The sequence below is a fragment of the Bombyx mori genome, chromosome 1 (genome assembly GCF_030269925.1).
Source record: "Bombyx mori chromosome 1, ASM3026992v2".
NCBI classification, from domain to species: Eukaryota; Metazoa; Arthropoda; class Insecta; order Lepidoptera; family Bombycidae; genus Bombyx; species Bombyx mori.
The window spans coordinates 10,904,126-10,921,615 of NC_085107.1; the positions used below are offsets into that span (position 1 = coordinate 10,904,126).

At 32.3% G+C, this 17,490-nt stretch overlaps 1 protein-coding gene across 4 annotated transcripts; it reads left to right on the top strand.

Annotated features, from left to right (window-relative positions):
• The first annotated feature begins 110 nt into the window (after window positions 1–110).
• LOC101744330 (vesicle-associated membrane protein-associated protein B) lies at window positions 111–11,736 on the top strand. Of its 4 annotated transcripts, none has more exons than XM_004929843.5 (8): window positions 111–544; window positions 3,119–3,283; window positions 3,361–3,464; window positions 3,805–3,885; window positions 4,396–4,476; window positions 4,808–4,888; window positions 5,268–5,378; window positions 7,152–11,736. In XM_004929843.5, the coding sequence occupies exons 1-8, from the start codon at window positions 493–495 to the stop codon at window positions 7,314–7,316; spliced, it is 840 nt and encodes a 279-aa protein (XP_004929900.1). In that variant the 5' UTR covers window positions 111–492; the 3' UTR covers window positions 7,317–11,736. The 4 variants fall into 4 exon arrangements, with proteins under 4 accessions (XP_004929900.1, XP_004929902.1, XP_062525256.1 ...); XM_004929844.5 differs by having other exon boundaries at window positions 331–544; window positions 3,131–3,283; XM_004929845.5 differs by lacking the exon at window positions 4,808–4,888.
• Window positions 11,737–17,490: the final 5,754 nt, after the last annotated feature.

Genomic DNA, 17,490 nt, shown 5'->3' on the forward strand with positions numbered 1-17,490 from the left:
TTCTACCAACATAAAAAGAACTAGGAACGGTTCGACCTAATCTAGAAATAATTAAGTTCTATAGTTTCAATGGATTTAGTAGGAAATTGAAAAGATTGCGCACGCAGTGAAATCGTAGACGTCACAAAACAGATCTATATTGAATGTAACTATTCTGAAAACCTTTTAAAAATATAGAAATTACTTCTTAGTTTTCATAATTTATAAAAAAAAATATTGCCTAAAAATATTTACTAGAAACTTATTGCGCATATTTAGTTCATTTTACCTTTGCCTACATTAATTGTGATTTTTTGATTTCTATTCATAAAATACAAATAGCTCTCAGAATATACGCCTTCGAAAGGAAAGAGACAACGCATGCGCAGTGCTCTGCGCATGTCTATTCGTCATTCCACAATTCTCGTTCGCTTTGGCCGACATCGCGGAAAGATATTTTTTCTCAATCTGTTAAATTTTGCCAACGAGATACTGTGCTTATAGTACAATAAAATGCCTAACCAAGTGCTAACTATCGAACCACAAAATGAATTAAAATTTAAAGGTGAGAATCACAATGTTTGATTAACTTTACGCTATTAATCGCCGCATTGAAACTTGTGAAGCAGACATAGGTCGTTAGCTAGATGCTGACAAATGGAGTTTCTATTTCCAGATATCGGCTTTTTGTTAAGTTCCGGTTTTTTCATTATCTTTTGTATATTATCCAAGTAGAGTATGTATTTATTCCGATTACTAATATTATCAACTTTAAATGAGTCCTAGTCATATTAATATATCTGTGGTTCCTGGAGATCATTTTCACAAACATAAATGGCTTAGCTATAATATGCGATACATACGCTTTGTATTTAATTATATTAGTACAGGCTGTTTCATTGAAAAGTAACTATCTTAGAAAGTGTTAGGTATTTAAACAAAATAAACTAGTGATGTTGGTATTTCTTTATTAATCTGATGCTCTTGAATATACATAATTTAAATAGGCACTGAAATTTTTGAAATTATTACATGAAACAAAATGAATGTCTAGTCAGTAGTAGTATCAGATAAGACTATCTATTCTTAGTTAATTTTAATATGATTGTAAATGTGATGAAAAAACATACATAGCAACCAAAAAGACTACTGTTAGGAAAGAGGCAACACTAAAAACTGGTAACTTATTTATATTCTAAATGCAGTTATAATTTGTCACTATATTTCAACTTTGACCTTTGACTAATATTTAAGTTGTATGTATTTTATTGAAGTAAAACAAGTTTTCATTTATAAACTATAAAACTTTACGTTTGTGTGAATAGAAAGTGAGAATGAACACATTAGAACCAGATCTTTTTTATACTAGCTATTTAGTCTACAGGACATTACGTTGCTGTTACAATCACAGGTATAACATATTACTATGACCACAAGCTTGTGGTTGTTTCATATCTTCATTGCACAGCTATGCATATTTTTAGTACAATTTCTATTTAAGGCAGCCTCCTTGGCCCAGTAGACTACTGAGAAGCGTGTAAGCCTAGTGAATCGGGGATAGAAATTCACAGTAAATGTAGTTTCATTTTAAACATATACAAAATAACTTAAGAATTTACATGAATTATTTAGCAATAGACGTTTAATTTTTTTTGCTGTATAGTCTGAAAACTCTTAGCTTATTTTGTGCAACTTCATATATATATTATATCATTGTAATCTTGACTAATTAATTTTATCAGTAATATTATTGATTCATAGTAAAATAATTGTATGTATATAGGTCTCTTAATTAGACTAATAAGTTAACAGCTAATGGGTAAAATGACAAAACATAACGTTAATGTGTTTGTAGTAGTCATTACCTTAAACTTGTAGTTTCTTTGTTTATTTTTCCATTAATTAAGATACTTTATCTGTTTTGCAAGCATCAGTTCTAATAGGCAGGAATATTGTGTATTTGTAGTCAGAAGAATAAACATTGATAACAATTTCCCTAGACTTAATACACAATGGCCGATAATAAGCTAAATTTGTATGCAGGAACTTGATTTTGCCCTAGACATTGCTGACCAATTTGGACGTTAACCACTCACCACCATGTGGGCCAGATGTTCTGCCTACAAAGGCAATAGAAATAAAAAATATTGAGTTTTTTTTGGAAATTATGTATATTTCTCAGTGATGAATATCTATATATTTAGATAAATTAGTATCTAAATCAGTCTCTGAGTGCCATAGTACAGGAAGTCCTAGATTGAGACTGGATTACTGTTTGTAACTTGTACCTAAATTAAAATATTTTATTTTATAAACTAAAAACATTTAATAATATTTTAAATAAAAACTGGGAACAAATTATGCATGGTCATGCGGCTCCGACTTAGGATTTCCTGTGCTATGGGTACCAGAGACTGACAAACATGGTTACCTGTTTTTAAATATATACAAATACAGATAATAAACACTTAGACAAAGAGCAAACAAGATTGTTCAACACAACCTTCGACACAATTGTCAGGGGTGCTAACTAGTATGTTGAATGTTGAAGTATGCTGTAATGCCCATATTGTTGAGTAGTGCATCCCATCTAGAACCTCACATCTCTCTTGTTGCCTGAGTTCACATCTCTCTTGTTGCCTGAGTTCACATCAGGGTCTATGTACAACAAACTAACTGGATACTTTTGGGACTGTGATATTGGCAATAAATAAATAAAAATATTTCGAATATCAAAGACTATTATTAGTAACAGATTTAAATTACTATTATTCTAAAATCTGGCAATCAAGCTTTAGTAAAATAATTCATTCATAGTAATAGGGAGTTTATTTTTATCCATTGATACAGTATCACAATAAATATTAGTAACTATAATTTTATTAATATTATTTATTAGAATCATATACTGTACTAGAATACCATATTACTGTATATTTCAATATACTATGGGCAAATATTTGCGTGGTAATCACTGTTTAATGTGTATCTATATGCTAAGCCTCTATATTATATTATATTATATATATTCAAATATATATATGTGTATTCACTGGTATAGGGAAAACTAGTTTTCGTTTTCTATTTATATATTCTTTCCTTTTGTGAATGAACATAATCATATAATTGATTATTTTAGTTAATTTCTCAGGGCTCTTTGAGCATGGTTGCACAACCTACATGAGACTAACGAACCCGACAAACGATACAGTGCTATTCAAGATCAAAACAACAGCACCAAAGAAATATTGCGTGCGTCCCAATTCTGGAGTTCTTGCGCCAAATTCGAAACAAGAAATCGCAAGTAAGTTTCAACACAATTTCTATAAAATATTTACTGTGACTGTGATTTAATTGATTAATCTTATGAATAAATTTCAGTTACTCCGCAACCTGTATATTTGGACCCCAATGAAAACCACAAGCATAAATTTATGGTCCAAAGTGTAATAGCTCCAGAAGGAAAAACCAACATTGATCAAGTGGTATGTTTCACCAAAAAATTTACAATTTTATAGGAAAAGTTAATAATATACATATAAGCTGTGATGTCAAATGTATCTGTTAAATGTTTACATTACGTAATGTATGTTATGACGTACAGGAAGAACATCCTTGACGTGTTACGACAAGTAGCGAAAATACAAATACCATTGAATTTGCGTGTATGTATTATTGTTCTCATAAACTTACGCGTGAACGTGACGTATGAAGTCATAAGTATGAATCGTTAATTCTAAAACAATTAACCCACCGCCAGGCCATAGAATACGCTCTGATTTAATTTAGCCAGGTGCTAATAGTAAATTAATATATCTGTTACAGTGGAAGGAGATAAGCCCCGAGCAACTCATGGACTACAAGCTAAAGTGTGTCTTTGAAACTCCGCGTGGCACTAATCTTAACGTAAGTGATTTTTTTAAATTTCAACAAAACGAATTTGACGGTATCATAAAATATATAATCTAAATTGAACTTATTTTTATTCTAAACAAGCAGCGCGCTCCTGCTGCGCTCGGGTCTTTAACAAAAATTTTAACGATATTTGACATTGTTTTATTTTTTTAAATAAAAGAACACTTATTGCGACATAACTATAATAGTTAGACATATGCTGTCGGGACACTTTTTGTAAATAATAATGTGCTCTACAAAGTCGTAGTACATTATTTTTTTCTACCATCAATAGTTTTCGCAGAGCACGCGATGTAAAGAATATTTTAGAAAATTTTTTTACACCTTGGGCTACATTATTGGAGTTTTAGTAAGGATCGCTATTTTTTTTGTAGCTTCCAAACAGTGAAAGAATTTTTCAAATCGGTTCTATAGTTTCGAAGCCTATTCAAAACAAACAAATCTTTCCTCTTTATAATATTCGTATAGATAATTTTGTTTGATCATTAAATTTATTCACAGGATTCTGGCGATAATGCAGCCCAGAACGATGTCACCAAGAAAAGAGTTGCAGTCGCAGAAGACGCTAAGCCTGCCGCTAAGGTACGTCTTAGTAAATTGAACGTATATATATATCATGTTTTCGTTGTCACTAGTAATAGTTTGTATTCAATGGATCCCAGTCTGCTTGCTATACATGCATGATTCTAAACGTAATTATTATACGATCGACGTTACTTGTGAGCTTTTTCGATTTTTATTTTTATTTTGTTTCCTTGAATTTTTTATACTGAAGGATATTTCCATATCGGAACAACATTCATTGTCATTATACAATTAAAAGTCTGCCGGTGACAATGTCGGATACGGAACCCAATATTTAGCGGGGAAATGGTGAGTTCGAGCTTGGTGTGTCATCTACGTTGTCTTACAGGACGCCGTGAAAGATCTCATCCAGCATGAAGATAAAAATAAGGATGATGATCACCCTGTTGCATCAATAAACCTAAAAACGGTACATAACTAAATAGTTTTATTTATAATGTTATTTTATAGGTGAAGGGTTTTATTTGTATTTCATGTATTTTGTATTAAAAAAAAATTCAACTTCGTGTCTTAACTTCCACGATCACCTCTTCATGAAAAACTTGCAATTCAAAACATTTTTCGTGCAAAACATAATCATGCTATACTATTTTTATTTCATTTTTTTTTTACTTTTTCAATATTCCTTCTCCTTTATTATTTTTTGTTAATCTTCTCAACTCTAGTCACAATAGAGACTCTCGTGCATGTAGTTCATTTATTTCCACTTTTCATAATACGTTTTCGTATTATTTCCATCCACGTTCCTTTAGTTTACTTAATTTTTTTCTGCTATTCTGTCCTTCCAGACTAATACCAAGTCTGAAAACGTTGAAAGCGATCTGCAAAAGGCGACTTTAGAAGTAATACATTTGAGAGAAGAGGAAAGCAAGTTAAGACATGAAAACCTGCAATTAAAAGTGAGTTTTTATGTTTATTCATATTTATTATTTTTTGGTTGCCTATTATTGTATGTGTGTACCTACCTGCATATGAACTAGCCCTCGCTTTGATGTATTTTACAGGCGAATGTTTTAGATTGATTGCAACAGCGAATGTATTGTATGTATGTTGTATTTAATAAGAAACAATCTTTAGAAGAGGCGATAAATTGATAGACTTAAAGTGGATCTGTACGTTGGAGATGTTTATCAATTTGTCTAGAAAATGAATTGGAAGCATAGATTGGACGACATTGTAACCGCTATTGCTCCTCCACGCGAACAGTTAATTGTTTTTAAATTGTGTGTATATGAGTTCTCCTGCACTTAAACAAGTTTAATGTATTGTCCTAAATTACTAAAGCAATAAAAAAACACTCGTAAACGCTATTATTATACTTGTTGGTATTTTTATGCACTGATTAGATTAAATAAAACTGCATAACTACTAAACTAAAACACACAAAATTATTTTTGAATATAAACATACTTTTTTAAATACCGAAATTTTAAATTTCAATACTTATCATTAAAACAAATATATCAGATTGCAAAAAAAAAATACAGATTTTTTTTGAAAAATTGCTGAGAAATAAATAAAATACAACACAAATATTTTATGGGACGTTTTGAATAAAATTAACCTATGGACAAATGCTCAACAATATGTAACATAAATTTCAGTATGCAGGTGAACTCGAAACCGCGTCAATGGAGAAATCTGAAATTAAAATTGCTCGAAATAAAACCGTCACTTATTTAAATAAATTACAATAGCTTTAAATAATTTCTTCATTCACCAGTATGGCTTTTACCGGGACCCTTTTGTTTTGTTACACTCGAAACAGATAATGCAATCATCAAATACCAATATGAAAACCCAATAGAATTTACAGTGGTAGTCCTACATATTTATACGCGTTGGTTTTATAAAGCTCATTTTTGGCGCAAATTTTAATAAGATAGTCTTAAATCATGAGATAAATGTGACATTCACAATGATACTAATATAAAATTATTCAAGCACAGAATAATATGTACTATGTTAAAAATGAGATATGTAGTTCTTTAAGGAACAGTTCAACACAAAAGCAATAAACGCTGTAAATTTTTATTAATAATGAAGTACGAAAAATAAATTTAGACTTTATTTCAATATATAATAATGAGCATTCACACTATGTGTTTCTAGCTTACTGATTGATATATTTAAAATAGTAACTCCCTAAACATTACTCAGTTTTTTTTGTAACCTAATAAAAGGTAAATGAGTTCACACTGTCCACTTGGTTCTAATGGGTTTCCACAAACCATTATTCACTTTGAAACAATATTTATCTCAAATAAAATAATAAAACACCTTATTTGAGGATATGAATAGTATTATGATCAAGATGTAAATTCAATGCAAGCGGTAATGTTATGCTTTTGAATCGGCTGAATTTACGAACACGCTGTATATCTTACAATCACATTATGAAATTAAAAATAATTAAACACTCAACAAAAATCCAGAAATCTGAATAATACAAATTTCGAGAAAAGCTTAGGTAATTGACTATGAGATTCCATATTATTATTATAGTTCAAAATAAAATCGAAGTTTGTTTGATAATATGCTTAGTTCCTATGCGAATTGCGTTACACTGTAAAATTTTGAGCATAAATAAAAATTTAAATATTAGTTGCTGGTTTCGACTGCGTGGCTAATGAGAGATAACGTTGTGCATCGATAAATATCATTGGTTGCAGGAGGAGTTACTGCGCTTGCGTCAGTCGGCAGGCGGGGACGGGCGCGTCTCGCGTCCTCACTCTTACGGTCCGGAGAAGTCGACGCAAGTCACGATTATGCCGTGGGTCGTCACCGCAATATGCATGGCCATCATTGGCATCATTATTGGCAAGTTCTTCATGTGAACAGCCCCCAGGCCCCGCGGTCACCTGGCAACACCTCACAGATACCGCTCTTACGACACTCCCGATGCATCCCTCTCGCAAGGCAGCTTACGTTTTCGGTCAATAGTTTCTATGTGCGGCTCACGATTTTGGATGAACTTGGTTTACACAGGATCCGTGACGCTGTATTTGTTTTTGTTGTTGTTTTGCTTAATTACCTGCTTTCTCTGCTTTAATTTGGAGGGACGTAGATTTCGTTCTCGGTTGCCGACAATTTTATTCAGATTTGTTTTCGCTATATCGGGATAATCGTAACATCACCGATTATCGATTCTTTATTCAGACTACTAAATGTTTGAGTGGTGGGTGCCACAGTTTACTTTCTCTATTAAGAACTTCCATTCAGCAATAAACTTTGAAGTAGGCTTAGAATTAATGTATATTTTGCATTTTATTATGTCCGATCAAGATATGTAATTGCTCTTGGATTCTTTAAAATAATAAACATTTAAAGTGTTCACCAGAATGATTACTTGTGAAGTGAACATGAATATTTAAACTTCATCGTGATATAGTCATCAGCATCCACGAAGCTATAGCGCACGGGTTTAGTATGAATAGAGATCTAGAACCAGCTTGTAAACGTGTCGAAATTTCTTATTTAATTTTTTTTTTTTAAATAATATAATAAAAGTTTCAACTTTTTAACAGCGTCTCATGTCTTTTATAATACGAGTTAACACAATTGAAAAAGTTTGTACTGTGACGTCACAATTCTTATTGTACGAACGTATTCATTTTTAATTGTGTTTTGTTCACGTTGTTATAAACTATACATTCTATTATTATCGTTACACCTGTCATAACTTCCAGCACGAATGTAATACTTATAGTAACATTGTTATAATAATGAAATATATATTTAAACATAAATAAACGGTATATATTTGTTAGCAGCACGTAAATACAATTTAGTCATTTTGTATATCGTGTTTCGGGATTATATTTACAATATTGTAGAGATCATTTAGCGGAACACGTGCCTAGTGAAGTGATACCATGTAAACTTTATCTAATTCGATTTAAAATTACCACATACACACGTGTCGGGTTGAACTTACAAACTGGAGTAATTAAATTTTAAATAGTTGTTTTCGACCTAAATTATAAGATATTCCGTTTCGATGTGTTTAATTCTTAACCAGATCTAGTTGTATCTGATCTCATATTATTATTATTATTCTAAATGCAATAATTAATATAAGATGGTAAACATTATATTATCTAAAGCACTCCAGTTGTATGTGTCTGCAAAGAAATATTTCAAAAATCATTTTCAATCTGTTTTTTTTTTTTCGATTCGTGATCCGTTGAAAACTGTAGCTGTGTTGTATTATTATATTTTGTAATGTATTATGGACGAAATTATTTTACTATTGTTAATCTTCACAGTGCCTCGGGACGATACCATCTGGTGATGCGATAATAAAGATAAAAAATATTAATAATGAATAGATAAAACTTAATTATATTAAGTGTGAGAACATAAATTAAGCTTCCTTAGATTGGAAATATTATTGTCAGTTTAAAATCAGTATTCACGAAATTGTGTATTAGCTATTGGGTGGGTGCCTCATTAAAAACTAGCTTAGTACTAATTTAATCTCTGAAACATTAAATTCTATGGCGTTTAGCATTTCTATTGTAAAACATAATAAAAATATTGACCTTTCTATTAAATTAGTTAAACAAAAAAGTTTCGTTATTTGAGTGTTTTGACTAAATTAAAATAGGTAAGGTTCTGTTATACGTTTTCAAATTTATAAACTCTTCCATCGTATAAAAGAAGACGTTTATGAAAACAAGTTGACTGCAAGCATGCTTTGTATCGAAAGCCGATTTCAGTTTCAGTCGTATTTTCTAAGAGTTGCGAAATTTATTTACTCGTGGTTGCCCATTCTGTGGCGCGACCTGCTGACCCATAGCAGTTTTATTAAACGGTAATGCGTTTCGTTTTATTCAAAGGCTCTTGTCTACTCTTATCTCTGGTCTTCGGTGATATGAAGCCCCACAAGCCATTACGCTGCTTTGCCACAGAACTGTCTGCGAGGTGTTGTCTTTTGTCCGATAACGATAAATAATACAAGAGTATGCAATGATGTTAACACGCTAACTTCCGTGTAGGTCACCGGTGCCCTACGCGACGCACTCAAGTAATTATTTTGATTTCTGTTACTAAGCGTCTGGATTGCCTAACTTTGCGTTCTTTTGTTTTTAATGCAATTTTTTGTCTTTTAGGCCTCTTAGGAATAGATTCATTTTTAAAATCTTCAGATTCGTCTTTCCCAGAGTCTACTAGATATTCCGGCGTCTTAGTAATAAGATCGAAGAGAAAAATCGACATAATTACTTGAGGGCGCCGTGTAGGGCACCGATGACCTACATTGCAGTCAACGTGTTAATGAACGAAGACTTAATAAGCAATTTAGGCAGCTTCGAATGCTGTGCTTTTTTAAGTTAGGTCACTCCTCTCGATCGATTTTGTTCAATCAAATTGCTTTCTGACAATGTGTAAGAAATGTTCGGATGCTCTCGGAGTATGTATGCGTAAATTTCTGAATAGCCCAGAGCCATGACTCGACGGCGCATCTCAAATTTGCTGATGCCATTGTAGCTTAAAAGAGCTACGCCAAGTGAAGTGTTAACAGATGAAAATAAAACTGCCATAGTCCGTTAATTGACGTTGAAAAACTAAAAAGTTGACTCAATAATAGGAAAATATACTAATAGAAAATCGACCGAAGCAGAAATAAATGCTCTGAATAAAATGTTTTTAGTGAATTTAATTTCATGTCAAAACACTATTATATAACTACTACATGTTAATTGACCATAAATTCTCTTAGTTAAATAGCAACAGAAATTTGCCATTTGTAAGATATAAAACTGTGAAAAAATTAAATGGCTCTACGCAAAGGCCTTAAGCAACCATAAAACTTAATTTCAGGTTCATCAACCTAATTTCAAAGTCGAATTGTTTCACAACATTATTTTTAAAGCGTGTCACCCCGAATTAATGTTTCATAGATGTTACTCTAGCCGATTACTCAATGTAAATGTTTCGATTACATTTGTTAATAAAATATGCACACGAGTTATTATAAGTAATGAAGACAACGTAATTTTCTTAGAGTTAAAATTAAAATTTCAGACCTGTTATTATTGGGCTTTTATAATATTACATGAAAAGTCGTAAATTTTGTACATTGGTCGTTGCTTGTATTAACAAATTGTATTGGAACATGTTTACTTGCGGAATTTTAAAACAACCACAACGAAACATTGTAAGTTAGTCGTAACGATAATATTAGCGACTCTTAAATTCGAAATTGTAGATTTTTGTAAAGTATTGTTTTATTATCTTGCGAGAGTTTGAACGTATTTTCTACTTTTACAGATTAATGCAGCAATATTGATCTTAAGAAGTTTTTATTGTATAACATAATTAGAATGTGCCGGGAGTGATTAATAGGCAGTGAGTGAGGAGACGCTTTCAACATTTTCTATAGGGTTTTAACGCGGCCAGTCTGGCTTTAGCTGAGCCTTAAAATAATGTGTACATGCTATCAAAACGTACCTGTTTAGCATTAGTTCGCAATCAATGATTTAAAAATTATCTGATTTTAGTTGGATTGAAAGCTCAGCTAATAAATAATAACATACATATTATTATATATGTGAAGAGAGGTTTACGAATATATAAGAAATTACATTGTAACTTGAGCGTGGTTTGTTTGTCATTTTTCATAGCACATTTTTATAGTAGTTTACTTCAAATATATTTAGAAAATTTCACTGCATTTTTAATTTACTTTCCAAGTGGTGGTTTGATTGTAATCAAAAGAATTGTATGTTTCTCGTTTCCTCGGTCTTGTTAAATACGTGTTGTTAAAACCCATTGACATTATATGAAGCTAAGAGTGAAACCGCGGGTGCGAGTGCAAATTTGTCTCTCACTGATTGCTGTTTTCTTACGCAGTTTAAACATTCGTTCCGTGTGAAAAATTGGGAAACGGCGTTATAGCATCTCTATAAATTATCGTTCGCCTGTGATTATAAAAACTTGAAGGATAACTATGTAATTTTGGTGTTTTCTTTGGTCTAACCTTTTTTTTCTCACTGAACAATCTGCATCTATAACATCTTGGATTTCACTCAATCCTAAAATCGCATCTTAACGTTGGAAATATCTATTTCATCATTTATGCTTTGTAACATTTAATTTATTTTTAGGATTTGATGATGGCCGTATGCGCCATCCTCTGTACTAGTTTTATTTAATTTAACAATATGAAATTTAAATTTTCCTGACGATATTGTTGTTATATTTAAACTATTATGCTGTATTGTATAGTTTTTTCTGAATAAAAGACTTAATTTATGACTTAATTTTAATCATATTCATACCTATGGGTATCTACCCATTGCCATAATTATGGTCTACATATAATACAATGAAAATTCTATGCTGATGCTTTATAAATTGATGCTATTTTTGACGATTCAATAAAGTACAAAATACTAGATGTTTATTTTCAGAAATGGTAGGTATCTAGCTTCGGGCTAATTTGAGATGAGCAAAATACCGTTTATTCCAAGCCTTATCTGAGAGTATTTTGCATTATGAAAATTTTCACTGTTTTCAGAATCCATAGGACACGCTGGATAACCCACAAGGCGTAAGGTAATGTTTCCCAAACCGAAAAGTTTGAAGAAACCGAGAGCACGTGAACTTAAGCGAAAACATTTCTCCGAACAGTATTTTGATTAAATTTATACTTAGCTGAGTAGAAATAATACTTTTAATTTTTGTAAGTCTGTGTTTGTTTAAATCTGAAGGCAGCTGGCGAACGTCTCACCATGAAAGCGCGTCAACCGATTTACAATGTGATGCGTGCAGCGCAAAATACTGTATATTAAATACTGTTCCTGCGAAATAAATTTAGATCGCCTTTTTTAAAACAATTTTCAGCACTACCAAACCTTATTCTTGAAAAGGTGTTCCCACAGAGTATTGATAAAAAAGAGATGGCTCGACGTATTCCCAAGAGTATTCGAGAATTTACACGGTGTAAGACGACCACACCCGAGAATATTACTAAGCTAAACACAAATATGTCACTTGTTTTATTTTGTTTATTTTTTAGAAAATATGTGGCGGTGCTCTCGTTCTCTTTAGAAGATAGATCCTGCTTTTCTAGACGATTTTTATTTTGTTGCATTGCGCGCCAAGCATTAAACACTTGCCTTTTTTTAGACGTCGCGTCTGTTTTATAGTAATCTTAAGAAGCGTTAGAAGCTGTAGTTTAAACTCTAAAGGATAAGACGACCGGTATATCCTGTCGATATAGTGTATAAAACTGCACTTGGTAATTTCGTAAATGAAAATAAGTAAAAGAAGATAAAAAAACAAGAATTATACGATACCCAGAAGTAGTACATACCGCAGAGATCATCCTGCACTCGACACAAGTACTTAGTGCATCTTACCAGGGTACGGACGCTTCAACATAATTCAATTAAACTAAATTTCTAAGGGCTTCAGGTAGTTTTGAAACAAAATTTCTAATTGAAGTTCGCATGAAATATTCTTTCTTTAAATGAAAAATATCTCGAAAATGAGTTTTGTCTAATATCTACTTAAAAACACGTCGAGATCAGACTCCTCCTGCCCTCGAGTGCCCAGGTGAAGCTAAACTTAATAAGATTTAGTACCAGTAAAAACCAAAGTAGATTATATCGGCACAAGACCATACGTTTGTATTGTGAGAATCAACAATTTTGTGTGATTACCGTACCATTTTTGAATACGAGCTATGTGTCAATAGCTTATTCTGATATCAGCCAAATACGAGGGCGGCACTGAAAATTTCGGGAATTAACGAAGTGACAACATTACTATTTAAAAATGTATTTATTGCTTTTCGAAGTATTCTCCGCGAAATTTGACACATTTTTCCATACGATGGAACCAATCATTGAAGCAACCATTCCATTCGGAAGTTGGGGTCTCCAAAATGGCCGTTTTGTAGGCGTCCACAGCTTCTTCAGGTGATGAAAATCTCTGTCCACGCAATTTATTCTTTATATTAGGGAAAGCATAGAAATCGTTAGGGCTTAGGTCGGGGCTGTACGGCGGATGGTCTAATAATTCTATGTTTTCTTGCTCTAAAAACTCTTTTGTTCTGTGCGCGGTGTGAGAACTCGCATTGTCGTGATGGAGGATGATGCGGCGGTTGCAGTTCTCTTTACGGAGTTCAGAAACGACCTGTGGCAAACAAATGCTAGCATACCATTCTGCATTAACCGTTCTTTGTCCCTCAAGAGGAATAGTCGTAACATGGCCGGTTTTGGAGACAAACATGGCCACCATTTTTTTTGCAACACTCCGTGAACGAACAATTTTTGTTGGCTTTAACTCATTTTCGAACACCCAAACTCGTGACTGGTTTTTTGTTTCGGGTTCGTACGCGTATATCCAGGATTCGTCATCTGATACAATGTTGTATACAGCATTTGTGGATCCTGCGTGGAATCTTCCGAGAGTTCTGATGCCCCAAGTAACGCGAGCCGCTTTTTGCTCTTCACACAGCGAATGCGGTATGCATCGGGAAAACAACTTTTTTACACCTAATTGTTCATGCAAGATTATTTGTATTTGACTCATGCCAATGTCTAAAGTTGCCTGAATTTCGCGGTATGTCACATGTCGATCTTCCTCAATCAGCTTACGCATAGCATCGACGTTTTCCTGGGTGACTGCAGTTTTTGGACGACCTTGGCGGGGATCATCACTGAGCTTGACACGTCCACGTTGAAACTCAGCAAACCAGCGATAAATTGTGGTTTTGGATGAGCTTCATCACCAAATGCAGAAATCATCCGGTCAACACACTGTTTTTGTGTTAAACCACTTCGAAAGTCATAATAAATCATCGCTCTTGAATTTTCTCGAGTCAATTCCATTTTCTCAACGACTAAACAAGTTTGACAAAACCTCGTGACAAGACCGTGAATCTTTTTTTAAATAAATAAATGGTATTCGATTTTTAAAACCAAGGAGTTTTCAATTAAAAAGATTTTAATATGACAGGAACAGTGGAAATATTCCATTCTCGATACTTTTAGTGCAGCCTAGTATAAAGATATGCCGCGCTATATTATTTATGAAAACAAACCCTCATAAACTATCAAATGTTGTCTGTACTATTAATTGCATTATCTAAATTTACTCCACTGGTAACAAAAGTATGGCAAAATTCCGATTGGCTCTAGTGAAAAAAAAAAAGACTACCGATGAGTAGTATAACCATGGAGTTAATAAGTACCTACAACTGGAGTGCTGTCTAATGCCGAGAAATCGGTCTCGAAAGAGAATACTTTTTGGTCGCGGTGTCCTTGTCTAATGTGGTGACCATATATAATTTAATTATAGGACAAAATTATACACATGCATAAGTTTTGAATTTACCTTAAGTAATTCTGTGTAACCCTATGTAAATACAAAACACGTGCTTGCAACCTTTTATTTATGTAAATTCAATTCTAAACATTGCTTCGTCGTCATGGTGACTTTTTCGACGGTTTTTTTTGGAAATTGCTGCGTTGTCGAAAATCTAGCACTGAGTTTTATTACAAACATCATTACCTCAGTTCTATTACTTAAACTTCCTCAAACTCGTGTTTAACGTCCGAATACTCAACCGCGACTTAAATAATATATTATGTTGAACTTAATTACGCAATTCCTACTTTAATGTACTGGCTAAGTGGGCCGTGCAAATTAATATTTGACACACTGAGTGAGACACTGCAACACACATGGTCTGCGCGTATCGGGTGCTCTTTTCCTACATTCACATCTTCAATTGATTTAAAATTGTTTGTATTTTTACTTCTGTGCTATTTTAATGACACGTGTATATTAAGTCTACTAGTTACATTTTAGGAAATAAAACACAATGGGTAATAAAATGAAATGAACTGAAATTCATTTATTTGTTATATGTAGACAATTAAATAACTCTTAAATGACAAGTCAATACACATAACACGATACACATAGTACTTGATCTCTATTTACAAAATATTGGTTATACATATTATTATTATTAAGTTCAGTTAATTTTCTGTAGTCTTATAATATAACATTTCCTCTATTTTAAGTAAATTCTTTTTTTTCAACGAAATACATAATTTATTTTAATCAATATCTAAGTGGACCATGAGTATCATTAAAATTTCGCAATTTAAATTTCAATTCAATTAAAAATCGCCATTTTTCTTTAATAAATCTAAAATCGACTTTATATTTACAATCACTATTTCGCGACTTTTAAGTTTTTGTTTCAATACCTTAACATCTTGTCGTAATTTTGCTTTTCTCGGGGTATTTTTTATTTCTTGCGTTTGAGTACTTGATTCTTCTTGTTTGACCTTTATATAGGACATTTTCCAGAAATTCCAACGTCATATTTACTAGAAGATCCTACTCGTTCGCTTAACGTCAGGCAAATGATATACATGCTTCCGTGCGACGCTATTCAATACAATAAAAAAAGTTCAAAAAATACCACGTGATGGCTCTTATAAAATGAAAAATACATTGCAAAATTATAGTTTTCACGATTGTTTTTTCAAATTTAGTATATGACATAGATTAAGTACAATTTACAAGACAAATGGTATTAAATATTATAATGAGAAAAAATATCTCACATTTTAAAAATATATGCTCACACTAGTAAAAATTTATCAATGAATCTGACATATGGAAGGATATTCCACAAACTGGAGACGATTCTCGCTTAAAACCACTTACATTAAAAGTGTTCACCATGATTACACGGAAACTTTCACGATTTTCGAAAAAAAAACAAGCCACAAGCTGTATCAGTGCCATTTTAACTTCGCACTACAAACGTAAATAGACGCCATTTTTCTTTTAATCCATTCATAGCTCTTTTTCGGTGATGCCAACAATTAATCTGGCTTCCCACCAAATTCAACATGAAAACCATCAGAAATCTACGTACCTACCATTAAATTTTCCATTAAACAGAGTTCTTATTAACATAGAACAATAATTTTTTTGTTAATAAGCTTTATTAATATATGATGTTCTATTAAAAATCAATATATATCATATAATCAATACTTCTTATATAATTTATTTTAATAAATTGTCATCATCAGAAACTAATTTCACCATAACTTTGTACGTTTATTTTGAACCAATTTAATTTTTGACGTTGATGGAAATTCTAAATTCTCGCAACATTTTCTAGTTAAGTTTAAGTCACTTCGTTTAAATAATATGTATTTAGATATATTATTGTCATAAAATGTTTAAAATCCTGTAAAGTGGATTGATTTTAAACTTTTCGATAATTTTCAACAACACCCAAGCTACTAAAAAATCCACTAACCACTAAAAGCCATTTTTGATAACGAAGACGGGGTCCAAATTCCGAGATTTTATGGAAAATCCTCTAAGCTAGCAACACTGCTTTTTGTTTGTAAAATGTGCGAGAGGGACACCACCACTTAATAATCATTCTCTTTTCAGACCGTTTTTCCTTACATCTTTTGCTATTTAAAAATAAACTTTAAGCCATAGAGATAAAGTATATTTTTAGTTTTTATGTCAAACGAAGTAAGCACTCCAGTTAGAATAGTAACTCTATGAGTATAACACAGTCCGAACTTTTTAAGAGCACAGGGAGTGGATCTGAAGGATGCGACAAGACCTATTTGGGACGACAGCGGCTTTGCTTTGTGCCACGTCACCTGTGTGGATTTAGCAATTCTATACCATTTCATTTCATTAACAATATGTATGTATATATAATATATGATGATTTTTTCGAACTTAGCGACAATGGTATCGCAAGAAGTCATATTGAATTGAATTGTCATACTGAAAAAAAATAACCAGGTGCTGGCGACAGTGGCATCGCTAACATCAGACTACCAAATTGACAAAAAAACAAGATATATGCGTAGCGAAACTTGTTCGTGAGTTTTGGAATGTAAATTGAGATGTTAAATTCTAACGATCATATGAGTCGACTAGTATCAAAGCCGGCAATCTGACTTGGACAATGATTGGTAAATCAGAAAAACGAATTATTGA